This window comes from Erpetoichthys calabaricus, chromosome 12, assembly GCF_900747795.2.
Source record: "Erpetoichthys calabaricus chromosome 12, fErpCal1.3, whole genome shotgun sequence".
Classification (NCBI taxonomy): domain Eukaryota; kingdom Metazoa; phylum Chordata; class Cladistia; order Polypteriformes; family Polypteridae; genus Erpetoichthys; species Erpetoichthys calabaricus.
Window position 1 is genome coordinate 1,372,114 of NC_041405.2, and position 26,170 is coordinate 1,398,283.

General features: G+C 48.1%; 3 protein-coding genes across 3 annotated transcripts in view; all 3 read left to right on the plus strand.

The window, feature by feature from the left end:
• LOC114661645 (BTB/POZ domain-containing adapter for CUL3-mediated RhoA degradation protein 1-like) lies at window positions 1-8,107 on the plus strand. The gene is made up of 7 exons (XM_028814799.2): window positions 1-155; window positions 5,968-6,257; window positions 6,334-6,503; window positions 6,581-6,670; window positions 6,749-6,801; window positions 6,891-7,086; window positions 7,180-8,107. The coding sequence occupies exons 1-7, from the start codon at window positions 16-18 to the stop codon at window positions 7,408-7,410; spliced, it is 1,170 nt and encodes a 389-aa protein (XP_028670632.2). The 5' UTR covers window positions 1-15; the 3' UTR covers window positions 7,411-8,107.
• LOC127529842 (keratin-associated protein 10-4-like) lies at window positions 7,507-10,775 on the plus strand. The gene is made up of 4 exons (XM_051934831.1): window positions 7,507-7,536; window positions 8,973-9,223; window positions 9,446-10,141; window positions 10,388-10,775. The coding sequence occupies exons 1-4, from the start codon at window positions 7,507-7,509 to the stop codon at window positions 10,773-10,775; spliced, it is 1,365 nt and encodes a 454-aa protein (XP_051790791.1).
• nlk1 (nemo-like kinase, type 1) overlaps window positions 10,581-26,170 on the plus strand; it is an 18,891-nt gene continuing 3,301 nt past the window's right edge. Inside the window, 12 exon segments of the mRNA XM_028814800.2 lie at window positions 10,581-11,462; window positions 21,253-21,382; window positions 21,464-21,519; window positions 22,584-22,629; window positions 22,631-22,691; window positions 22,792-22,859; window positions 22,861-22,878; window positions 22,964-23,173; window positions 23,249-23,350; window positions 23,529-23,615; window positions 25,201-25,399; window positions 25,971-26,064. Coding sequence (XP_028670633.2) covers window positions 11,113-11,462; window positions 21,253-21,382; window positions 21,464-21,519; window positions 22,584-22,629; window positions 22,631-22,691; window positions 22,792-22,859; window positions 22,861-22,878; window positions 22,964-23,173; window positions 23,249-23,350; window positions 23,529-23,615; window positions 25,201-25,399; window positions 25,971-26,064 — 1,421 coding nt within the window. The 5' untranslated portion in view covers window positions 10,581-11,112.

Genomic DNA, 26,170 nt, shown 5'->3' on the forward strand with positions numbered 1-26,170 from the left:
ATACACTAAGAACCAATGCAATTTCGTATTCTGTTAAGCCAACGTCTGAGCGACAGAGAATATAACCAATTGTGGTGTCAAGGAGCGCCAGGTCCAACCCATGAAAGGACTGCTTCCTGTGTTTGTTGCTGTGGAGAGTACGACTGGAATCGCAGGTAAATCATCGACACAGTGGCGCCGTGAAATGAAATTGTCAGGGGAGGGCAGGTCGGTGTACAGTCGTCTGATTCGGGGGTAGAGTTTAGGCTAAGAAAGGAGTTTCCGTAGGGCAGCCGAGTCAGGATAACGGAATACAGAAAGAAACGTCCTTATGGGTTGTCACCGAGAAAGAATGTAGAGTACGCAGAAAGGAACGTAATAAAGCACAATTTGTGACTCGCACGTTGAAAACTGCTTGTAAATTTAACCAGTCCGATCGACAAAAGTGTACGAGTGGTTAGAAGGGGACCGTGTGAGACATACGGTTCAGGTGAGATACAGAGTCGAGGGCAGCAGCGGGGATTCATCGATCCCATTCTCGAGCCCGCTTAATCCAGCTCGGTAGGATTGTCTGTGGCTTTGCCGGCGTTGCTTCATCACAGGGCGCGTTAACTCATACGGGGTTAACTTTAAATGAGTAAATAAATAAATAAAGTGTTGGAGATTTACAGTGTGGGCGACACGGTGGCGCTGTGGTTAGTGGTACTGCTTCACGGGTCCAGCATTTTTGTATGTTGGCTAAACGCGCAGGTACGCGCTTTACCGTACTGTGTCCAGCGGACGATATTCCGGTTGTAGGCTCATTACTGACACGTGTACAAAGTACAATTCTTACTTGTATCTGCTAATCGACATAAAACACCGTGGCGTCCCTCTTCAGTGCCATTATTAAAGTCATAGCCTGAAAAGTCTCGGGACGTATTTATGACATCACTGCAAACCGAATATTACGGTTCTTAATGTGGTAGCAGCTGTGGGCACCTGCCCGTGTTGGGCCATCATGAAGTATATAACTAAACTGGACCCGTAGAAAGTGATGGGGCAAACCTGCGAAAACGTGGACCGTGTTTATTAAAGGCCCAAAGAATTAATGTGTCGCAATGCATGCAAAGTCGTTTAATAAATACACCTTTTAAATTCGTGCCAGAAAAACCAATATCTTAAGGAGGGAAATAAATAAATAAAAAATGGTTACAATCTAAAGAAAACCCATCCAAAACAAATTCCGTTTTCATCGCCAGGACTCTGGAGCAAATCCCTCCAGCTTGGTCTGCCACTTTCATCAGTTCCCGCACATCACTCGGGAGACGAGATCATCACATCGCCTCTCCCAACGGGGTCCCCGGTCTGCCCTGTCAACACCAATGCTGCAGCTCTCGGTATCCACTGTTCCTCCTGCCTGTGGTGGCTCTCCGTTTTCTTCAGCTTTCTCTGAAAGTTAATCGGCAAACTCGAATTGTGCTGGGCCCCAAAGCTCGATGACCGCCATCAGTCCTGGCGCCCTCGCGTAGATCAGCAGAGCCAATGCTGTTCATTGTGACATTCTCAAATCGGAGTTCTCCCCACACTGCTGTCCTCATGATTTGGTTTTTCTTTTTCTTATTCCATCCCTTTGTTTGTTTGTTGTTGTTTCATTTTTCCGTCTGCCGTGTACCCTTCCCTTTTTATCTCTGCTTACCGCACCACTTTCTCAACTGCATTAAACCGTCCTACATGTGAGCCACTAGCTAGTGATGCTTAAGCTGCTGGGCAGTGCTTATAAAAATACTAACTTATACCGTTAGAACATCTCATAACTTGACTTGATGAACCTCCATACTTAGTTTTCAGAATTACAAGTGGGAGCAGCACAACAATCCACGGAAAATATTAAAAAGGGAAAAAAAAACAACATCGAGAGCGCCCGCCTAATCTTGTGTGGGTCCCCCATAGGCTGCTAAAAGAGCGCTGACCCATCCAGGCCTGGACCCCACAAACCCTCTGAAGGTGTCCTGACGTTAGCAAAAGATCCTTTCAATCCCGCATGTTGCGAGCTGAAGCCTCCATGAGTCGGAATTGTTTTTCCAGCACATCTCACCGAGGCTCGACTGGATTGAGATCTGTGGAGTTTGGAGGCCAGTGGCGTCGTCTCTTGAAACTCTGCCACGGTCGTTTGGAGAAAAAAAAGAAATCTCCAAAGTCTCCTGCGTGATTGTGAAGTAAATGCCAGAAATGCGTATGTGATCAACGTGGCACAATGCCACTCGGCAGAATGAATAAACTGGCATATGGTACCCAGCAGCATCTTCAATCGCTAACCCCATGCTATTGACCGTTTTTGGGTTCCCCCCGCCTCCCTCATATTATAGCTATGGCTGCCTGCTTGTCCTGGACATATGGGGAGGATATTATAGGATACAACAATATTGATGATGATAATTAAAGGCTGATTTAAAGTATAAAGCATTTCTCAAATGGGTTTTCTGCAGATACCGCTCTTCTCTTGTTTTCCACCCTCTTGGATTTTACCCTTCACCTTCACTCCTGGCCCATTCTCCATAGTCGTCACACTGTGCCTCGACTCCACGGATGGTGATCTTGTTTTCTTTGCATGGCTACAGTAGACAGGAATTATGGGTAAATGATTCAATCCAGTCTCATTGAATTTTGTGATTCTGCCGCACTAGTCGGTTTGTATCGGGGGCCTAAATCTAATTTCTATATTGTAATAAACTCCACGGGTGTGCCGGTATTCAGAGTACAGAAGCGCCTTGTAAATTGCTAAGGTACCTTTAGGTTTTCTTTAATTTTGCTGCTGGAAGTAAATGGTACGTTTTCAAGCCCCTCACACTTTGTCATTGATCACCAGGATTGGAGGGGGGACCCAAGTGTTTTGATTTTTACCCAAATGTACGTAATTTGTTTTTGTTTTTTTTTACATGTCATTTTCAGAGTGTGTTGGGGGTGTTATGCTGTAAAATGCCTTTGGTTTTCTGTTATTTGCTTCAGAACCACTTTGAGGTCCGAACTGTCCGGGCCGAACTACACAGGCGGTTATTCTATCAAATCCTCGGTAGGGTGGCTGACCTGCTTGTCTGTCACCTTTGTGTGGCCACTCGGAGAGCCCCTGACAAGACCAATCCTGTAGGGGTTTCCCCTCTTTTTGTCTGAAGGGGGCTTTTCAGCCCCTCTGTTGTCAGTTTAGTGGGCCAGTATTGTTTCACGTACTGAGTGTACGGTATTACGCTACATCCACCGTTCTTCTTCTCTTTTTATTGGTTTAAAAATGCGGTCTCGGTTTATGTCTTTCACTAACACTGCCCAGGCATTTTTAGCCGCAGTAAACAGACTTTTGAAGGAGCTCCTCAGAGTCGTATGTTCTTGAAAACGCAGCCCGGAGTTTCGGTGTAGGCGGGAGAAAACGTAGCATTTTGAAAAGCCCGACTCAAATCGCGCTCCGATTGGCTTGTGCTGATAATGTGGCCCTTACCTGATCGTATCCCGCCCCGGGTGGTCACCCGTCAGAGAAGGCAAACGTATTGCAGCACAGAGGAGTTGCCTTCCGTGGCGCTGAATGCTGCATACGTGCACAAAAACCGGGCAGCCCTTCAAGGAGGGCCCTTCCTCTCCCTCTGTCTTGTGACCCGCGCCTGCCCCGTGTAGGTGAGCAGCGTTTTTAGTGGGAGTGGAGATACTTTTGTAGGTGACAATAATAATAAGTCTTATAGCGCTGTGCTCTCCACACAAGGAGGACCTGGGAAGCAAACCCACAATCTGGCACTACCACTGTGCCACCTGACCGAGGTCATTGTGTTTAAAGCCTCCATTGACCAATCTAAGGGTAGCAGTGTCGATGTACCCTTATTGCTGGGTGTGGAGTCTGTGCTTTCCCCCCCGTGTTTGTGTGGTGGTTCCCCTCACTGTGGACATGCAGGTTACGTTAATCGGCGATTCCACACTGCGCTTTTGTGAGGTGGACTGGCACCCTGCTCATGGTGGTTTCCAGCTTGACTAGGACAACCTGAAGCTCCAGTGACAATGTTAGGATACTCTTGACCTGCCATTTCACACAAGCTGCCCACGTTGAGGAAGCACTCAGAATAAAGTCTTCTGGGAGACCTCTGAACTTCAGCCGGCACGGTGACGTGTTAGGGGGGTGGGGGGCGTCCGTTTGTTTAGCCCAGACGTTGCACTTCCACTCCCTTAAGAAGTCTGTTTAGATAAGTTTGCGTAACCCCAAGCGGTGCCCTACGTCACGGCAATAAAAGCAGGGAGTGGATGGGGAGAGAGAGCAGGACACCAAGGCAGCCAGGAAGTGGCCATCTTATTGTGTCCCATATGCTTCACGGGGAAGGTAAGTCCTTTTAAAAAGGCAAATTAGCGCTTGGGTTTTTATGTGGCGCTGCTCACGGTGAGCTCACGACAATCAGAAGTAACAAAGAGAATTTGATGCCCTGACGCGAATGGCCGAGAGAGCAATGCACACTGGGATTGTAGGACTAGAAGGTGTGATGGCCGCCGCTTTCTCGTCTTTAGGCCAGGAGTTGGACAGATGCAAATTGGAGCTTTCCTGGAAATCGAATCCAACATTTGGAGCAAAGGCTGAGACGACACCTCGCCACAGGATGGCTGTTCATAAAGTGGTGTGAGAAAATGTTTGCCCCCTTCCTGATATCCTCTGTCATATTTGATGCCATGAATTGCTTCAGCTCTTTAGATGTAATAAAGGGTACCAAACTAAACATCTACAGTAACGCCAGTTGTAAATTGCTCCTTAAGTATATTTAAGTCGTAACGTTTTCCAGCACCTCATTCCAACCGGTGACTAAAGTCCGTTGGGCCAGCCATGTAATGTAAAGCTCGCCCCGTACTGACCCTCACCTCGATGGTGGAAGTCGTCACCGTGAGGTTTCTAGAAGACCACTAGGCCTCATTCTCAGAAAGTTCCAGAAGACACAACGAAGAAGAAAGTTGTTGATAGTTCTGTCAAGATAGGGCTTCAAGTTCATCTCTAAGGCACTGGGACTCCATTATTGCCAAAGGGAGAACATTTGGGACAGCGGGCCTGCCAGAATGACCCCCATATGGCACAGCGACTACTCCCTCGAGAAGACTGTGCCAGAAGAACATCCAGAGAACCTGAAGATGTGTCGCACCTCAGCAAAGGTCCGTGTTCAAGATTCCTTAGTAAGAAAGAGGCTGAGGAAAAATGGGTTTTAGGTGAACATCAGTGCAAAGGAACACCTGCATGATCTCCAAGATGTGTGGAGTAATGGCAGACCTCTTTGGACAACATACAACGTACCATGTCTGACATTGGACAGTAAGAACAAAAGACCAACAGTAACACCTAATGGGGGGGTGATGGTGTACAAGATGCTTTAGAAGGCCTGCCATTATGGAGCAAACTGTGAGTTGTGCATTTTACCAGAATATTCTTGAGGAAACTGTCTGTGATGTCAAGCGGAAGCATCATTGGGTGATGCAGCAGGACAAGGAGCCAAACGAGGAAGCCTACAACTGAATTGGCTCTGAACATTTACAGTGGCCTTGGCAAAGTCCTGACTTGAACCCAATGAAGATGCTGAAATGAGCAGTTGGCACTCGCAGACCTACTGGTGTATCTGAATTAAAGTGGTCCTCCAAAGAGGAGTGGGCTCCTCAACTCTGATGTGAAAGGCTAATAATCACATTGCAGGAATCCTTTAGTTTGTTGTTTGCTAAGGCCATTGGAACCAAGCATTGAAACTATGGGGGCAATTACTTTTTCACATGGGTGATTGGGGTGTTTAGATAACTTTTGTTCTTTGACTAAACAACGTAATATTTTTTTAAAGCTGTATTGTGTGTTCACTCGCGTTCCCTTTCTCTAATGCTGTCTTCTGTCTCCAGGCCTGAGGTCCTCCTTCAGTTGAAATGTTCAGAAACGGAGAATATGAGGAAGGGGGCAAATAGTTTTTCACAGCACTCTGATGAACAAGCATATCGTTTTCTTTCATATCTCTACAGGTGGCTCACCATGTCTGCTGAGGCCACATGCTGCTCACTGGGGGAGTGTACTGGGGCGAGTGGGGGCGCCGGGAACATGCCAGAGCTGTTGCCTGTGGCGGCTGCCACCATGTCCACGGCCACCCCCCTGTCCTACGAGCTCAAGCCCCTTCCGTTCGCCAGCAGTAAGTATGTGAAGCTCAATGTGGGCGGCTCCCTTCACTACACCACCGTGCAGACGCTGACCAAACACGACACGATGCTGCGAGCCATGTTTAGCGGGCGCATGGAAGTATTGACCGACAGTGAAGGTGAGGAGTACCCGCCATTCTGTTCGTCTGCGCGGTCGTCTGCCCAGTGCTCACTGTTGTCTCGGTCTCTCCGTAGGCTTTATCCTGATCGATCGCAGTGGCAAACACTTTGGCACAGTGCTGAATTACCTACGTGACGGCACCGTGCCACTCCCGAATGCTCCCAAAGAACTGGAGGAGATCCTGGCCGAGGCCCGCTTCTACCTGATCCAAGGCCTGACTGAAGCCTGCCAAACTGCTCTACAGGTGGGCAGCTATCTTGTCATGCCAGTTTTCCTCTCTCTTTCTTTCGCCACTTCACATTAGCCCTCTTGTCCCTACAGCAAAAGAGTGAAGGCTATGATCCGGTGTGCCGTATCCCCATGATCACTTCCCCCAAAGAAGAACGGAAGGTCATCTCCTCGTGCAACAAGGTGAGTGTCCAGCCTCGCCCGATGTGCCCTGTTGTCCGCTCACTGGGCTGTTTTTTAATTTTGTTTATGTCTTAACAGCCCGTCGTCAAGCTGCAGCACAACAGGAGTAACAACAAGTATTCCTACACAAGGTAAGCATGGTGGGCCTTTTTCAGGTGCTGGTGGTCCCATCGGATGAGTCCCTCAATGTCGGTCTGTCTGTCTCTCTCTCTCAATTCAGCAACTCTGACGACAATCTGCTGAAAAACATTGAGCTCTTTGACAAGCTGGCATTGCGTTTCAATGGCCGCATCCTCTTCATCAAAGACGTCTTGGGCGATGAAATATGCTGCTGGTCCTTTTACGGGGAAGGGCGCAAGATCGCCGAAGTGTGCTGCACCTCCATCGTCTACGCAACAGAGAAGAAACAGACCAAGGTGAGGGAGTGGATGAGGTGGCAGTGATTGGCCGGCTGGCCGCCCCCGTGGGTGCCCACTGCTCATCGGTTTCCACCTGTCTGTCTCCTGTAGGTCGAGTTCCCAGAAGCTCGGATCTTTGAGGAAACCCTCAATATTCTGATCTACGAGAGTGGCCGGGCATCCAGTATGGCGTCTGCTGTGCTGGAATCCTCAGCCCTGGGCCTCCTGCCCGAGGAAGAGGACGAGAGGGGCCGAGAGAAGCGGGTGCGCAGGATCCATGTTCGACGACACATTATGCATGATGAAAGGCCACATGGGCATCAGGCTGTCTTCAAAGACTAAACTGCCTGTGTGTGCCCAGACCCAGCTAACCACCCCCCACCCCCCCCTGCTGGCCAGGAGGGGTATCCGCATGGTGACCTCAAAGGCTGCCAACTAATGGTTCCCACACCCCTGAACATTCCCAAGGTGGGCAGTCAGCTTCCAGGGATGTGGAGGGGGGCGCCCACTGGGTTGGTGAACCTCTTAGAGTGCTGTGACCCCCCCCCAAATGCACCCTGTTCACATTTTACTTTTTGGAATAACCTGCCACTAAAGTTTTTGTATTTATTGATTGTGGAACTCCACAGGTACGTACCCATAACCTTGACCCCCTAAGACCACCGCAGCTGACCATCAGGACATGAAAACAGTTGGCAGCTGCTGGGGCGGGGCTGTACCCAGTCTGGTGGTGGTAGTGCAAGGCGCTATATGCCAACACGTGTGGTTCAGCTACTCTTGTATCCCAAAATTACCCTTTGCATGAGGAAGAGGAGGAGGACATCAGAAGAATAAAATGTTGCATTTCTGTCATTTTTTAAACTAATTTGTGTTCTTTTTTATGTTCCTTTGCGATTCTGTTTTTAATTTTTTATAAATGAAATGGTCCTGTTGTGTTGTGCTTGACTTTGTATCTTGTCTTTTAAATTATTGTAACCATTTGAAAAGTTGCAAATGATGGTACGGAAGAAACCCCTTAATAAAACTAAAGTGAACATGGCTTGTAAATGTGTGTGTGTGTGCCACTACTGTATGCCACAACTGCACCCACTGGCACACTCTGCCATCACTTGCCAGACTTCTTGTTTGCTTTCCTTACGGTCTCTCTCTTTGGTAGGCACCCTTCTCAACAATAGCCCCCCTCTTATGGGGTCTCTCTCTTTGTCAATCCATCCCGACTGCTCTTTACTGGTCTTCATCTCTCACCAGTCTCCTGATGGGCTCTCTATCTGTCCCCAGAGTCTCCCCTGCCACTCACTACTGTCTCTTCCCCCTCCCCTTTTTTTGTGTGTCCCTTGTCATGTTGTCCTCTCAGTCCACTGCAGTATTTTTCTGCAAAATGTCCTCTTGGTCCACTGAGTGTCTCCTTGACGATGTCCTTTGCCCACCACTTCTCGAGTGGCTTCCCGTAGCTCTTCTCTCCTCCTGGTGTCTCTTTCTCCAGTCCACAGGGTCTATGCTAACCGGTGAAGTTCACCCACTGGTGGCTCTTGACAGGTGCCACTCACCATTGTATATTTTTCTTTGTCCCCTGAAGTGTCCTGCTGGCTCTCAAAAGGCTCCTTGTCTCATTTCTTCCCCTACTGTCACTTGACAGGCCCTCTTCTCTGTCCCCAGTGTCCTTATTGACAGGTGTCCATCACACACTTGTCTCTCTTGACAGGTGCCACTCAACACTGTATACTTATATAGGTTGCCCAATTGGTCCCCCATCTCTGTCCCTAATGTCCTTCACCCAGCATCTCCACCATGGGATCCTCTCCTCTGTTGCTCCAGCTGGAGCCTCTTAACAGTTTCCTTCCTCTGTCCCCAGTGTTCATGTTGACAAGTGTCACTCCCCTTTTTTTTTTCCCCTCTCCTGACAGGTGCCAATCTCCACCGTGTGGTCCCCTGGACTGCCTCCGTCCTCAGTGTTGTACACCCAGCACCTCCACCATGGGCTTGTCGTCTCACGTTCTCCCCCTACTGTCTTACGACAGGCTTTCTTTACCCTCCACCTTACTCGTCTCTCTTCCCTTGATGGGTGCCAGTCATACCGCTGTGTGGTCCCCCAGACGATCCTACTTGTTTGTCCTCGGTGTCCCACACCCAGCACTTCCAAAACTGACTCTGACAGGTGCGAATCAGCACTGTGTGTGTGTCCCCAGTGTCCCCTGCCCGCCCCTCTTATTTTTCGTCTTGTTGACAGGTGCGAATCAGCACTCTGTGTGTGTCCCCTGCCCGCCCCTCTTATTTTTCGTCTTGTTGACAGGTGCCAGTCTGCACCGTGTGTGTGTGTCCCCTGCCTGTGTCCCCAGTGTCCCTCGCCTGCCCCTCTTATTTTCTGTCTTGTTGACAGGTGCCAGTCTGCACTGTGTGTGTGTGTCCCCTGCCTGTGTCCCCAGTGTCCTTTGCCCATTCCTCTTATTTTCTGTCTTGTTGACAGGTGCCAGTCAGCGCCGTGTGTGTGTGTCCCCTGCCTGTGTCCCCAGTGTCCTTTGCCCATTCCTCTTATTTTCTGTCTTGTTGACAGGTGCCAGTCAGCACCGTGTGTGTTTGTCCCCTGCCTGTGTCCCCAGTGTCCTTTGCCCATTCCTCTTATTTTCTGTCTTGTTGACAGGTGCCAGTCAGCACCGTGTGTGTGTGTCCCCTGCCTGTGTCCCCAGTGTCCTTTGCCCATTCCTCTTATTTTCTGTCTTGTTGACAGGTGCCAGTCAGCACCGTGTGTGTGTGTCCCCTGCCTGTGTCCCCAGTGTCCTTTGCCCATTCCTCTTATTTTCTGTCTTGTTGACAGGTGCCAGTCAGCACCGTGTGTGTGTGTCCCCTGCCTGTGTCCCCTGTGTCCCTCGCCCGCCCCTCTTATTTTCTGTCTTGTTGACAGGTGCCAGTCTGCACTGTGTGTGTGTGTCCCCTGCCTGTGTCCCCAGTGTCCCTCGCCCGCCCCTCTTATTTTCTGTCTTGTTGACAGGTGCCAGTCTGCACCGTGTGTGTGTGTCCCCTGCCTCTGTCCCCAGTGTCCTTTGCCCATTCCTCTTATTTTCTGTCTTGTTGACAGGTGCCAGTCAGCACTGTGTGTGTGTCCCCAGTTTCCCTCGCCTGCCCCTCTTATTTTCTGTCTTGTTGACAGGTGCCAGTCTGCACTGTGTGTGTGTGTCCCCTGCCTGTGTCCCCAGTGTCCCTCGCCTGCCCCTCTTATTTTCTGTCTTGTTGACAGGTGCCAGTCTGCACTGTGTGTGTGTGTCCCCTGCCTGTGTCCGCAGTGTCCCTCGCCTGCCCCTCTTATTTTCTGTCTTGTTGACAGGTGCCAGTCAGCGCCGTGTGTGTGTGTCCCCTGCCTGTGTCCCCAGTGGCCCGCACCTCGTCTCTCGTTCTCCCCCTGGTGTCTCCTGACAGGCACCACTCCACCACACTCCACTCTCCTCTCCCTGGCCGCGGCGCGAGTCTTCGGGTCCATTGTCTGCCCCCCGCCCCTCCCCCACTCGCTCGTGCTCCTGCGCCGCCTCGGCTCTTTAAACGGCGCCGCTCCGCCGGCCTGCGCTGCTCGCTCGCTCGCTCATCTTTCCCGTTTTCGCCGGTGGCTGTGGATTTTTTCTTTTGGGTCACCAATTGCTTTATTTATTTATTTTTTCTTGTTTTCTTTATTGTTTGAACGCCGAGGCCTTCCGCACATGCTAGCCCTGGCTCGGTAGCGTCGTCGGCGCCGTCGTCGTCTCTGTCCCACCCCGGACGCAGCGACATGGCCGCGCGCCTCTTCTCGCCGCCGAGCTGGGGCCGAAGCCCCGGCGCCGCCGCCTGCGGGCCCCTTTAAGCCGCAGCGGGTCTTCTAGAGGGGAGAAGAAGAGCAGGCAGATGGCCCCCGGTCGCGTGTGACGCGACGCTCCCCCCATTTTCTTTTTTTTGTTGTTGTTGTCGTTTCTTTTTTTTCTTTTTATGCATTTTTGTTTTGGACTCGCCGCGGCATTTCGGTTCGAGCCGCTCCGTGGCGCCTCGCCTTTCTTTCGTTCCTCTTCATTCTATGCGCTGTAAATGGCTTTCCAGGGGCAGGGCCACCCTTCTGTGTGTGGCAGTCTCTTCGCGGGCCCGGACCTCGGCCCCAAGTTTTTCTGCCTGCCGACCAACTCCTCCAGCGCTGCGGCCGCCGGCACGTCCGCGGGCCTGGGAGCCGCCCCGGTCTCGAGTGTGCCGGCCGTGGACGCGGGAGCACCCCGCAACCCGGCCGCGCTGGCCGGAGGAGGCCCCGGCGGCGGGGCAGCGACGGTGGTGGCGTCGGCGGCGCCGCAGCAGCCTCAGCACATTCACCCGGGGAGCGAGGCGCCCAACGCGGCCGACCTGGAGCCTGACCGGCCCATCGGATACGGGGCCTTCGGAGTGGTCTGGTGAGTATTCCCGTTTCTGTAGCGCCTTTCTCCGGGGGTTGGGGTGAGTTCTGAGTCTGCAGAAGAATAAAAAGAAATGGAAGTGAAAAGTTTTAATGTCGAGCCTTTCCGTATCGTGTGGTTTATGGGCTGCTCGGGTCATTGTGCTCTTTTAAAGGTCTTGTCAATTTTGTTTACCCCATTGGCAGATTTTTATTTATTTTTGCTAAATGAAGGTAAAACTTCTTTTTCAAGTTATTTCCTACTCTTTAAAAATACATTTTTTTGCTAAAGTGCAAGTGTGGATTTTCTAAACTCTTTAACTGCAATGGAAGCCATCAAGACCTGTCCATGAATGAACTGTTGATCTACGGGGGGGCTGTGAGATGGGGTGGTACCTGAAGGGGTCGCCGGTGGGTGACATCGGGTTTGATTTGCAGGTGGGGGTCCGCACTTGTGCTGTACCAAACTGGGGTCAACGTGGGGCGCCAATCGTTTGTTGGCACTGGGAGTGGGGAAACCTGCCCTGCCCGGCTTGGCTCCTTCCTGCCTAAACTTGATATTTTGATCGGCCTGCTGCACCGTTCTGTGATTGGATGTTGTGTGTTCTGTGAGGGGTCCGCAGTGCTGCTTTCTCCTTTGTATTGATTTATTAAAAGCACCATTGACTGCACTGTAATTGTCTGTTCGACTGGCTGGCACATCTCTTCATGGTGGAACTCCATACCTAGCGTGTGTCGCTAGTTATTATCCCCCATCATGGGGGCCGAGCAGCATGGGGCACCACGTCACATGTTTGTTAGTCATTTCCTTATGCTTTGTGGGCAGAACAAAAAGGACCCAACAAGTGTGTGCTGGGAAGAGTAGTGAGGCTGAACTGGCGTGTGACCTGGGTTCTGAAATGGCACCAGTTCTGCTACTGGGCTGCAGTCTCAAGCTGGTATGAACTTTGAAACCGTTCCAGCTCTAACACTGGGCCCAAAGAGCAATGGGGCTCAACTGGTGGTCCGATCCATGCAGATGATATCAAACTGGGATGCTGGTGCAATGGCAGTGCATTACCAGAGACTGGGAGGACTTTGTGGTCAACACGGGGTACATGGATTAGGGCAGAAATTAGAGTTTAAACGTATTTGTTAGCGAGCGTCGGACCTTTCAAGCCTGGTGTGATGAATGGGAGACTGAAATGTCTGCTTTTCTTGTGCTTCTCTAAAATTGATATTTTAATCCAATTACAGCACCAGCCGAACGTCTGCTTTGATTAGATGGTGTGTTCTGTGTGCGTAGTAAGGAATGCCGCTTTGTCCCTTTGATTGATTTACTAAAAGCTTTTGAGACCGTTGACTGTAATCATCTGTTCGACTTCATGGCACTGTTTAGCTCTTTTTCCATTCTCGATTGAAGAAGTTGTGAGGTTAAAGTGCTTACAGTCCCAGATCATGGCGACAGAGCAGAGTGTGCCAACATGTCGCTCGTTGGTTAGCCCGTGTAAGTGAGAGATCTCTTGTGTTATGTGAACGAGATAATAAGGAGCCTAGAAATGGGTGCTGGAGAGACCAATCAGGTGGTCTTATTAGGCTTGAAAGAGATGAGCGGCTGGCACACCGGTGACCAGAAACTGGGCTAGTTAATTCATTACATTTCTAACCTACTTGGAACTCTTTACCCGGGGTACATCCACACTGCTAGGTTTTCTTTTAAACGATCTCCGTCCACACCGGCATTTTCACATCATTTACAAAAGCATCTCCATCCAAAACAACAAAACGCATGGAACAAGGTCAGCTATCTACACTGGGCCTGCAGGCAGCACAGATGTCTTAAACTGGGCATACACGGTGCGATTTGTTTTTGGCACCATTTTCAACCCAATTTTCTGTCGCAGACTGATCATTTTTCTGAGTCGGCCCGAGTTTCAGTTTCATATGCGGTACACGAGGAGTTGTGATGCCCGATTTGTGATTGGGCCCTGGTACCATCTGAAGGTGTCGTGTCAGATATTTAATTGGGCGCTCTTGTAGTTTGAGCAGTCTCATTTTCTGATGTCGCCATCAGACTTTCTGAAATTCGTTATGCTGTGAGTGTGCATTGCACACGTGTAAGCTGAGCACCATGTCGTGGTATGTCAATCGGACTGAACGTGATCATGCGGGTTGAGCGTACAGGTGACTGGCAACTCTTGCATGCAGTGGAAGTAGTCGCTTGACCACAGTTTCTAAAAATCATACCTGGCATTGCCTAAAACTGGCGATACTAAGGGGTGTTCGGCCAGTAGGATTGCACTGCAAAAGTACCACAAAAACCCAAATGTTAAAATGGTACACTACTAGTGCAATAGGATTTTTCGGTACTGGAAGTGCATGTCAGATTTCCACTCAATACCCCCCTTTCCTTAACACTCTATCACAGTTGTGGAAAAACCTGTTTTGTAAAATTTGTGAAATGAAGCTACACGCTTCAGTGGGATCAGGAATTCGGGGGACCCCCCACATTGCTTTGACGTGATCAGGATCATGTGGGGACGGCTATCAAAAGGATAAGCAGTGTGTGCTATAAGGCGCCAGGGAGATTGGAGTAAGACGGGAGGTTTTGGAGTTGTCCATTATTTGCTTTGGGACCAAGGTCTGAAAGCTGGTGTTGATGCCAAAGTTGAGATATTCGTACCACTCCAACAGTAATGTCCGCAGAAGAAACCCTCATTCCAACATATAGCGAAGGGTGACCAGACAGGGAATGAGGTGATGTTGTTTTGAGCAGAATTCAATCGGGAATAAACTCGCATAGTGAGCAGACACAACTGGCGAGTAATTGGATTCGGCCTTTTCAGAATTCTGTTTACGCCTGTCCACACTGAAACGCTGTCTGCTTCATTGCACTCTTAAACCTGAGATCCATGATTTGCTGTTTTATTTTTAATTTTTTTTAAACTTCGTAGCAGAATTTTTAGGTTGCTGTTAATGAAGGTGTTGGCTAAATAAATAAAATCTAACAAGGAGGGAATACTTGAGCATTACAATGCAGCATTTAGAACATTCAGTAACTTCTCTTGTGAAACACAAATAGACTCCTTGTGCCTCAAAATCTAGATGGGCACTGATTTCATGTGTTTTGTACCCAAGGACCAGGAGTTCGCAAAGCGGGGCAGAGTGTGAAGGACTTAAGACCATGTCACATTACATTTTTTTTTTTTATGCAACTTTTCCAACAATTTCTGGTCATCGCTTTTGTTTACATAATTTTTAGCGAGTCGGTGGTGTGCCCCAATGGAGCTGGTCACCTAATGTCACATTCCCAACGGCTCTCTCAGATATACAGGTTTGATCTTTGCCTTTAGTTGTAGGGGTGGGCACCGTGCACATGAGAGCTGGCGACCAAGGAATGTTTATCTGGGAGTACAGAATGGAGCCACAAGTAATAAGCCGCTCCTCACAAACAGAAGAGATGCTCCTCTGCCTGAGGTAGTGTTGGATCAGTGCTGACATTCTGGCTGCAGGTTTTTATTCTGTCCACTTTTTTTTTGTAACCCCAATTTAATAGAAGGCTTGGCCTTCGGTTATGAGTGAATTGCTCTAATTGTGTTTCTCCAAACCCCCCCCCCCCCCCCCCCTTTAAACTGCAGCCAAACAATGAGATGCAAAGCAAGCCACCAGAGGAACAGCCAAGTCAGGGATGTCCAAGTGCCCTGGAGGAGCCACCATTTTCATTTCAAGCCGTTTCCTCTTTAGCTCATTATTTCATTCGTGTTTTCTCTCGCACCAGCCATTTCCAAAACTGATTTTTATATTTTTTGAGATCTTTTCGGATCAGCATTTTTCAAGTTTCTTTCATTGTGATATTTTTATTGAAATAGACACGGATGCAAATGAGATGTAAATTAGCCAGGTCATCTTTTGACTTGCTTTGTATCTCATTATTGTTCAGCAGCACATTTTAAAGAAGCCAATAAAATGAAAGCTGATTAAAGTCAAGGCAAAGTAACATGCACTGGTGATTGGTTACAAATGAAGAGAAAATGGCTGGATTGGAAACCTGTGGCCCTCCATGTTCTGAGTCGGATACCCCTGGACTAGGAACACAGACTGGACCACTGATTGTGTATCCAAATAAAATGGGGACCATGTCTAGTATTGCTGATCAACAGGAGGTGCAGAGGTGAACTGTGCAAAAGGGCATCAGAGGAGTTGACGGAGGAGAAGTGCTGTGGGTGACATGGGAGCTCGCATTGGCCAAGGTAGGCAGTGTGACTGAACTGGGCTTTTCATTAGGTTTGGGAGTTGTGCTGTCAACATGGAGTGATCTGCACACATAAAAGGGACCCCCAAAGTGGTCTGGCTGAGCTGCTGCCCCTCCAGAGGGTGCTAATTAAGTGCTAGTGTTACGTGGTATACTGGTACCAAAAGAGTACAGAACTACCAAAGTCCTGACACCGTACTATACCAGTGTTGCGCTACATTTGGTACCAGCACTCGGACTCCCCCATACTGGTATTAGTGGTGGATCTATACTAAAATTGTGAGCAGCTGTGACACCTTAGCACTGGTACCACAACGATACCAAAGCAGATAATGGACAACTGCTGCCAGCTGCTTTGTACACTCGGCCTACACTTGGGGGTCGGGGGGCAAAGAAACTGGGGTCCTGGTATAGTTCTGGCACTGGGGTGTGAAAGCTGTTATTGGTACCAAGGTCAGAATTCTAGTATTACTCCAACCTTGTCAGCATATGAAGCAAAAATGAACTGCTTCAGTAAACGGACCCCCATGGCAGCTGCACTTTGAGAACTGGTAATGGTCAAGGTGTGGGAGTCAGTCGCTGTGTATTTGGTCCGATGTTTCTGGACTGGACATGGCAAAGAATTTTGTTGCGAAGGAACGTGGGTTAGCATGTGTGGTACCCGTGAACTGCTTTTAAACTGGGTGGGCAACTGTTGGAGTCCTGGGCCAGTTTAGAATGCTGACGGAAACCAAGGAATGTGGCACAAGCATTATGATGGAAAGCCTTGTTATATTTTGTGTAGTGGGCACCATGTCAGTCATGCTGCCAGCTTTGGTGCCCGTATGCATAAGCACTTCTATCACTAAGGCTTGGCTGTGCTAAAAACTTGACTTGATTGATTGATAGACAGGCAGACAATGATGGGCACCTGTCATGTTACCCAGTCCAGCCTTTTTATTTGCAAGAGTTAAGATTTTTCAAGAAGTAAAATGGGGGCTTGGTTGATGCTGCTCCCCCCCCCCCCCTTTTTTTTTTTTTAAATGATAAAAGCATTAATTGGCATGTGGTCCATTTATTTAGCAGCCAGCATGGCACAAAAGGCTCCTTTATCAGCAGCCTTGTTTTCCAACCAACAATATCTGCTTGTGTTTCTGGGCAGAATCGTTAATCTGCCGCCCGCCCTCCCGTCCCCTCCCGGCCGCCCAATTTAAAGACAAAACAAAAGACAGAGGAGTCGTCTGATCCTTTTAATCTGAGCTCCCTTCCTGTGTGTGTCATGTGCGCACACACACACACACACACACACACAGGTGCGCTTGGCCGCTCATTTGATTGTGACCGCCTGTGCCTTTTTTATCCTGACTCTCGTGTTTAGTTGGTTTGCTGGCCTCCTCAATGACTCGAGGGCCTGAGCCACGTTTTCTAACATGTGGGGCTCCTGCTTGTCTAATCGATTTTTGGGGGCGTTTTGCTTTGTTCTCTGCTTGTCCGTGTGGTGGGCACTATAGCATCCCAGCTCCAGGGCCTTGGCGTTGGCTCCATCCCCATTACTACATATTCATTTACAAAGCGCCAGTATTAGTCTCCATTTTCACCTTTCGTCCACGCTACCCCAGCATTTTCAAAAGTTATAAAGGTGTTAACTCGGCGGTGCAGTGTGAATGGGTGAAAACGGAGAGTTTGGACTACGCAGACTCTAATCGCGCTCTGATTTGTTGCTTCTTATTCCATAGCCCTTCCTTGATTGGTTCTGCTCACTACGTTCCCCTGCATGGAAGAAAATCGCCTTCTGACTTCGCATCGTCAGAGAAGTTGCTGTCCATGGCTGTCGTGATGCTTCCTTCTGCTGCGTGCAGTGGAGGTGTGAAGTTTCCATCCAGTTGTGGCGAGTTCTTGAAAGCTCACTTCATAACCCTCCACAGATTTCATGCTGACAAACTAGACATTTGGCTTATCGTTGACGACGTCTGCTTTGTGCAGGGCGGAGGTCCCAGATCTGAGTGTTTCCCTTTTTATTGATTGTATCGGCTTATCGATCTTTAAATCCAAGTTTCTACGTGAACATTGTGCAGAGTCGGTGCTCTGAGTTGCTCAAATTCACTGACCTTTCCCTTCAGCCTGTCGTGTGAATCAAAACTGTAACCCAGAAACGGGGTGTTTGTGGTCGAATTACATTTGGAGCAGCTTGACACGCCTTTTGGTGTCTCTTGTCTGGTCTTTTATTTTCATTGAGATGTGTAGTTTCTTTGTTTGCAGGGTGAGTACCAAATTCATGGCAACTGTTTGTTTCTTCCAAAACTCCAATCAGAAATTTACAAGGATGTGCTGAAGTGGAAAGGTGAAAGCTCTCAAGGCGACTTCCGAAATCTCCAACAGGCCTTGAACACAGCATTGGCCCTGGTCCCCTTGAAGGCTTTAAAGACCTCAAAGTGGCCCTTTTAGCCTCATTTTTTTTACAGATGGCCCCAAACATGGAGGTACTTCTGATTAACGGCCTTTGACCAGATGCACTTGGGTGATAGAGGGTCGACCTTTTGACCTGATTCTGACACAAGGGAGTGGCTTATGTGCCCATGATGAACCTGAATGTGATTGGGTGGAAGTGACTGTGACCTGTCCATTGAGGTCCGGGTGGGCCACTTGGAGTGCTTGACCTCTTCATCTCTGGGGGGCTCCTCAACACCACCACTGGTGAAAATATTTCCCATCCCGCTGCTTTAACCGTTGGACTGAATCTCAAGGTAGGGGAGAGGATTACGTTTCATAGAACGAGTCTGCCCTCGTCGGAGCTGATTCTGCTGGATCGGAGTGCGGCCTTTGACGCGATTCACCACAACATGCTTAATGGTCCGCATTTGGGGTACGTTTGGCACCTTGTCATCCTCCCTGTTATCTGTGGGGTACTTCTAGGGCCTGTTCTGGGACCAGTTCTTTGCCTTTGTGTTCCCACTTTGCACTGCTCTGAACAACAACAACAATATTTATTTCTATAGCACATTGTCATACAAACAGTAGCTCAAAGTGCTTTACATAATGAAGAAAAGAAAAATAAAAGACAAAATAACTAATGTTGTCTTATTTTAATTTCTTAATATAGAATAAGAGTAAGGTCCGATGGCCAGGGGGGACAGAAAAAACAAAAAAAAAAAAAAAACTCAAAAATAAAATCTGTAGGGGTTCCAGGCCACGAGACCACCCAGTCCCCTCTGGGCATTCTACCTCACATAAATGAAATAGTCCTCTTTGTATTTAAGGTTCTCATGGAAGGACTTGATGCTGATGGTCATGCAGACTTCTGGTTTTTAATCCATCAATGTAGGAACATCACGGTGCTTTGAGTAGATGGGCCACCACCAAAAGGTCACCGGAAAAGGAAACCGAAGAGAGAGTAGGGGTTAGTACAGATTTCAGAGCCACCATGAATAGTTATGATAATGAATTGGATATACAGAGTATCAGGATTAAATTACAGTGAAGTTATGAGAAGGCCATGTTACAGTAATGTGTTTTCAGCAGTTTTTTTAAAGTGCTCCACTGTATCAGCCTGGTGAATTCCTACTGGCAGGCTATTCCAGATTTTAGGTGCCTAACAGCAGAAGGTCACCCGCCCGCCTCACCACTTCTTTTAAGTTTTGCTCTTGGAATTCTAAGGAGACACTCATTTGAGGATCTGAGGTTACGATTTGGAATATAAGACGTCAGACATTCCGATATGTGAGATGGAGTAAGATTATTTAAGGCTTTATAAACCATAAACAGAATTTTAAAGTCAATCCTGAATGACACAGGTAACCAGTGTAGTGACATCAAAACTGGAGAGATGTGCTCAGATTTTCTTTTCCTGGTTAGGATTCTAGCAGCTGCATTCTGTACTAGTTGCAAACGATTGATGTCTTTTTTGGGTAGTCCTGAGAGGAGTGCATTACAGTAATCTAGCCGACTGAAAACAAACGCATGAACTAATTTCTCAGCATCTTTCAGTGATATAAGAGGTCTAACTTTTGCTATGTTTCTTAAGTGGAAAAAATGCTGTCCTAGTGATCTGATTAACATGCGATTTAAAATTCGGATTACAGTCAAGTTACCCCTAAGCTTTTTACCTCCGTCTTGACTTTTAATCCTAATGTATCCAGTTTATTTCTAATAACCTCATTATATCCATTTTTACCAATCACTAAGATTTGTTTTCTCTTTATTTAGCTTGAGAAAGTTACTATTCATCCATTCAGAAACACAAGTCAGACATTGTGTTAGTGAATCAAGGGAATCGGGGTCATCATGTGCTATTGATAAATACAGCTGTGTGTCATCAGCATAGCTGTGGTAGCTCACGTTGTGCCCTGAGATAATCTGACCTAACAGAAGCATGGAGATTGAGAAGAGCAGCGGACCCAGGATAGAGCCTTGAGGAACACCATATAGGATATCGTGTGTCTTTGTGTTGTAATTACCACAACTAACAAAGAATTCTGGACACGAATAACCTCAGAAATCCTAGTCATACAGATGAAAGCTAAGGCTGCTACGATACACTACGATATCTCACTATTATATAAAAAAAAGTCCTGGGATGAGACACAACTTTTTTCAGAGAGACACTTTAACGTCCTGTGAGACAAGAGGGCTGGAAATAAGACAGAGTAGAAGACAAAGTAGAACGTCGTAAAGAATTCAAAAACGTTGGTGTGGTACACCGGCAGAGCAGGTTAGAGATAATGAAAGGACTGAAATTCAAAAGTCTCCAAAAAATGATAGTAAAGATCGCATTGGCAAAAACAAACGGAAATTATTACTCTGTGAAATAACGGAACAGCAAAAAGAGATGGAATATATGGACAGAGGTGATCTGACGGAAGTTTTTAGATGTTCGGATTTAAAGTTTAAGTCGGAGGCGTGTAGATCGTCTAATTCGTGTTGCCATCAGGGAAGAGTAGTGTTTCCTCATAATGAAGAGGCGTATCGGCGAGAATTAAATATTTGTTGTTTGGTGAAAGTGAAATCCACAAATGTGAGCAGCAGAGATGCAAAGTGCCTGGTGTGTAGTGCAGACCGTTGGTCTTCATTTTAAAAACAATGTCTACCCACACTTAACAACTGAAAATTGTAGATGATGTAGCCATGCGCCAACACCGAGCATGAGGTGTAGACTAAAAGAGCAAGTGTCCACCATACATTTGTTTGCGGCTGGCGTCTACACGTGGAGGACCGCGATGGTGAATACGAAGTAAAACTCTTTAATTGTTGGGACTGTCATTGAGCGCACTGCACGAGCAAAGCCGCTGTTTAAAGTTCTCGTTTTATCTTGTCTTAATCTCTAATCACAAAGTCCGTCTTAATGGGGTCTGTCTTGGTTGTTTGTTACTGTTTGAATCCTGCTGTTGTAACATCTCTTGTGTCTGTGGTCAGTTTTATTGTTCCAGAGCAGTTTGGTCCACTTTCTTTCTTTAGTAGTTTATATGTCAAACTGGATGGACGGTCTGTCTATCTGGCCGAGGGGCTCGAGGTATCCCCTTCATCTGTGAAGGACTGGGTCTGAAGATGTCTCAGCGCTGCACTTTGTCCAAGTTAATCCCACGTTGTCTCTTCTCTCTGTCAGGTCAGTCACAGATCCTCGAGATGGAAAGCGAGTTGCCCTGAAGAAGATGCCCAACGTCTTTCAGAACCTGGTCTCCTGCAAGAGGGTGTTCCGTGAGCTAAAAATGCTCTGCTTCTTCAAACATGACAATGTTAGTGGTCTCCCTAATCCAGCAGGTGTCACTGTTGTGCGATGGCCTGCGTTAATCCTCTGCTGTGCTCTGTTCCTGCAGGTCTTGTCCGCGCTGGATATCCTCCAGCCCCCTCAGATTGACTGCTTTGAAGAGATGTATCCTTGCCTGTTCACTTAGTAATGGCAGCGGCGTGTTACACGACCTCGTGTCGTGGGGGCAGGCTGGGAAATGTCCAACTTAACGACTGCAGTTGCTGGGCTTTGTCGCCTTGAGGGTGGCAGGTTTTATGACTAGGAGTCGCAGGGTTTGATGGTTTATACAGCTGCCTCGGGGCGTTTTGGAAACACTTTGAACTTTCAAACGTCTGGTGAGCTTGCTGCATTTTGACAGCCTGTTATCGTGCTGCCTGACGCCGTTGGCGGGTGAACACATGGATTCCAGGTATGAGGAGTTCAGCAGCAGTCCCACCCCATCTTTACTGTGGTAATGCAAAATGCCAGGGGTCAGGCAGAGGAGCCCCTCTTCTGTTTGCATTTTTCTTCTTTCCTTGCGTCCACATTGTTTTTAAAAAAGAAAAAGTAACAAGGACACCAAGTAAAGTACAGACGTTTGTCCCCACTGCCCTGAAAATGGAAGCTTTTGAGAGTGCTGTCTGGAGCTGAATATTTCTAAAAACGCAGAGTCTACCTACTCTCGCTCTCATTGGTCTGTGCTTCTCACGTGGCTCTTCCCTGATTGGATCCTGCTTGTTAGAAGGTCTCATTCCTCGCTCGGTCACTTGCTCTTCATGGCGGAAAGCTGTATTCCAGTATAGCAGATGCAGAGGATCTTGTTGTTGTTGTGTTGCTTACCTGTAGGTAGTCTGATGAACTTTTATGATGTTTCCAGCCCCGTATGCGTCCACATGGCCTTTTGTACAATTTGAAAGCTGCCTACGTGCAGAAAAAGCAAATTTACCAGCCGCCATAGTTTTGAGATAAACTTGTGGTTGGCAGTGTTACCACCGTCTTAGTCACATGGGCTCTCGGTCATTTTATGTGTGAAAACCTGGTATTGTGATGTATCAACTCTCATGACATCGAGCGGCCACCCTACATCACAAGACAGTCCCAAACTGTTATGACCGAGTCTCTGGGGAGGTAGACTGGTGGTCTCGCCTTGCTAGGATTGGGTAAATATGTTGGCGGTGGTGAGCAGCTTTCCTTGACTTGATGTCTAGATATGTGATCACTGAGTTGATGCAAAGTGATCTGCACAAGGTGATTGGTCTCCCCCCAGCCCCTGAGCACTGACCACATCAAGGTGTTTCTCTATCAGATCCTGAGGGGTAAGTGAGTCCATCCAAGCTAGCGGTGAACCCCCCCCCCCCCCCCCTCGCCTGTGCTCCAGCATCCCCCTTACGTTCCACCCCCTCCGTTTCTTAACAGGTCTCAAGTACCTTCATTCTGCTGGAATTCTTCATCGTGACATCAAACCAGGGAACCTCCTTGTGAACAGGCAACTGCGTGCTGAAGGTGAGCGGGTCGATGCAAGGGCCGTGGTCTTCAGAGATGCCCAGGCCTGAAAGTGGGTTACTTGATCTGCTGATTGCTCTTACAGATTTGTGATTTTGGCTTGGCCCGTGTGGAAGAAATGGATGAATCGAGGCACATGACCCAAGAAGTAGTTACCCAGTACTATCGTGCCCCAGAGATACTCATGGGTAGCCGCCACTATAGCAGTGCCATTGACATCTGGTCTGTTGGTTGTATTTTTGCTGAGCTGCTTGGAAGAAGAATCCTGTTTCAAGCGCAGAGCCCAATTCAACAGGTGAGTATCGGCACCCACCCAGTGTTTTCAAAGGTGCAACACCACAAGTCTCAAATGTAACCGTCTCTCGTCTAGCTGGACCTTATCACCGATCTTCTTGGGACCCCCCCACTGTCTGCCATGATGTCCGCTTGTGAAGGAGCGAGAGCCCATGTTCTCAGAGGACCTCACAAACCAGTAAGCACATCACGTTGCACAGCCATCCCTTGTGAAGGATGGGTGGGATAGAATTGTCTTGTGCCAGCCACGTGCCCAAATATGAGTCTGTCTTGCATGTAGAATGTTTCTAGATTTGCCAGTTTGAAAACTTGACGCCTCTCTCTGTGTGTCTCTCGTTTTGTTGCTCCTGATGCAGCCGTCGCTGTCGGTCCTCTACATGCTCTCTGAAGGTGCCACCCATGAGGCCGTTCACTTGCTGTGTAGAATGCTGGTCTTTGACCCGGTAAGCGTCTGCGTCTTGCTGTCGCGTGTGATTTTTAGTCGTTGTATAAAGCCCGTGTGTATCGCATGAACTCTTGCATTAGCTCTTGAGGAGTTCTGGGTCACATTGCATATTGAAAATGACGACTTGAAAAGAACATTTTGTGGGGTTTGATGCGCTTGTTCTTACGGCAGTTTTGCAGAGAAGTCCAGACCTGCCTGGTTATTTTTATCTGCTATCTTTCATTTTGTACGTGTGAATGAAGCCGACTGATTTTTGATGAAGATGCGTGCATAGCAGCTGTCGCTAATGCCGAGACACAACACGTCACAGCCTGTATTTTCTCACCATTTTCTATCATTTTGTGCTTTTGCTCGCTTGTGTCACAGAGTGAATTGCGCACAGCCGTCCGATCATCTTGGTCGCAGATTAGCAGCTGGCCTCTGCTTGCATTTCCCAGGATCCTTAACTGTAGTTTCCTGGTATATCTGTCTCGTAAAGTGGAGACCATGGTGTGCCGAGGTGACCCCTCAAGGGTGACCGCGCACCTCACAAATCTCTCTGTGCTACCAGGGTCCCTTTTCCAGCCTCATGAGGTACCGTATCATGATGAAACTGCCGTTCCCGGTGAGAGTCGCAGTCATGGCAGGCCAGTTGGGTTCGCCCAGACTTCATTGTCTCCAACTACAGATTTCAGTTCTTCCTGGAGAATTCCCAAGCCAGCCGAAAGATGTAATACCTCCACCGTGTCTTGGGTTTGCTGCCCAGAGCAGGTCTAGTGGCAGCCACAGGGTGTGGACATCCTTTTTGTCATGCCCAGACCACCTCAGCCGAATGCTGTCAATCCAGAAGACCAGTGACTCGACTCGATGGCTCTCCTGAATCGCTGAGCTGGTCAATCGGTCCATGGCTCACTCCTATGTGTGTTCACTTCCACAGTTACAAGGCTTACGTTTTTTCATTGTGCTCATTTTTCCTCCATTATGTAGATTTGAACTCTTGCGCCAACTTAACTGTAGAGCTCACAGTGCTTGTCGAATGTCATTATGATAAGTTAGAATTTCAAAAGCTGATGATCTCCATTTTCCTGCGGCTGATGTTTTCATTTTAAGGCAGGAGAGACAGCAACAATAGAAGATGATTGGGACGTATGGAAATAATTTGAGAATTAAGCTGTAGACTTGTTTAGAAACCTGGTGGCAGTAGCTTATAAAAAGGTACTCCCCTTCCATAGAAACCGACCTTAAATGTTAAAAAAAAAAGAACTGTTCTAGTAGGCCAGCCCCTTATGTTAAACATGCCCCCCCCCCCATTTTTTCCTCCATTTCCTTCATGTAATAGTTATTAGAAGATGAAAAAGGCTCCATAAGAAATGATTTTTTACTGAAATCAACATTTAGTAGAGAGATTGGAGTCCTCATGGTTCAGTGCAGAAACTGAGAAATCTGAGCGACTCCTGAGTGTCCTCGGTTTATCTTGATTTTGACAAGTGTGTTGCATTGTGTCCATTAGGTAGGCTGGAGCAGAATGTCCTCCAGTGAAGTCCTCACTTTTTTTTTTTTTTTTTTTTTTTTTTTTGACCCCTTGGTTGTGTTGTCCTCTTTAGGCCAAGCGGATTTCAGGGCGCGATGCACTGTCTCACCCCTACCTCGATGAAGGACGCCTGCGCTACCACACCTGCATGTGTCGCTGTTGTTTCTCGGTGGCTTCAGGCCGGGTCTACACTCGTGAGTTTGAACCCAATGCCAACGGAAGGTTTGATGACCAGTATGAGAGGAATCTGTCGTCTGTGTGGCAGGTCAAAGGTGAGTGAGGAGGGTCTCTGTTCACTTGCCTTGAGTGATGATAGCGATCAGAACTGGACACCATTGCAGTTGCCTTCAGTTCCTGTCTTTGTATTTTTCACTCTGGATTGTTGACATTAATACAATGGATTGGTGACATGTAGAATGCCCGGGAGGGGGAGGGCAGCCAGCCAGTTGGCTGGGGTCTCCAGGTCTGTCGATGTGTTTCACTTTGTCTCCCTAAAACTGACCACAGACCCCACCAGGAGTTTATTTTCTCCATTAGTGCTGCTGACTTGAGTTTTTATTTTCCACTTCTCTGTTGTCCACTGACCAGAGTTCAAGTAATTAATGGACAGGTGATGGTGATGCCACTTATGTTAATCCACTTCAGAGTACGTTATGTGTAAACAGATCTGTGTCTTTATGAAATGCAGAGTTGGTGCCCACAATCTGTAAAATCTGCACTTGTCACAGCACCTGCACGTGGTGAGCGCGCCATGCTGACTAACCTGAATGGAGTGGGGGGTCCGGGGTGGCATTTGCTCAGCCTGGGCCTTTTGTGAATGCTGCTTGTTTTTTGTCTCCACAGAGCTCATTCATCGCTTCATAACGGAGCAGCAGCAGGGGAAGAGGGTACCGCTGTGTATCAACCCACAGAGTGCTGCATTTAAAACCTTCATCAGGTGAGCGGGAACAAGTCACACTCACACACACTCACTCACACTCACTCACTCACATTCTCACACTCACACAACGGCAAAACAGGGTTTGCTTTTTTAAATTTTCCTA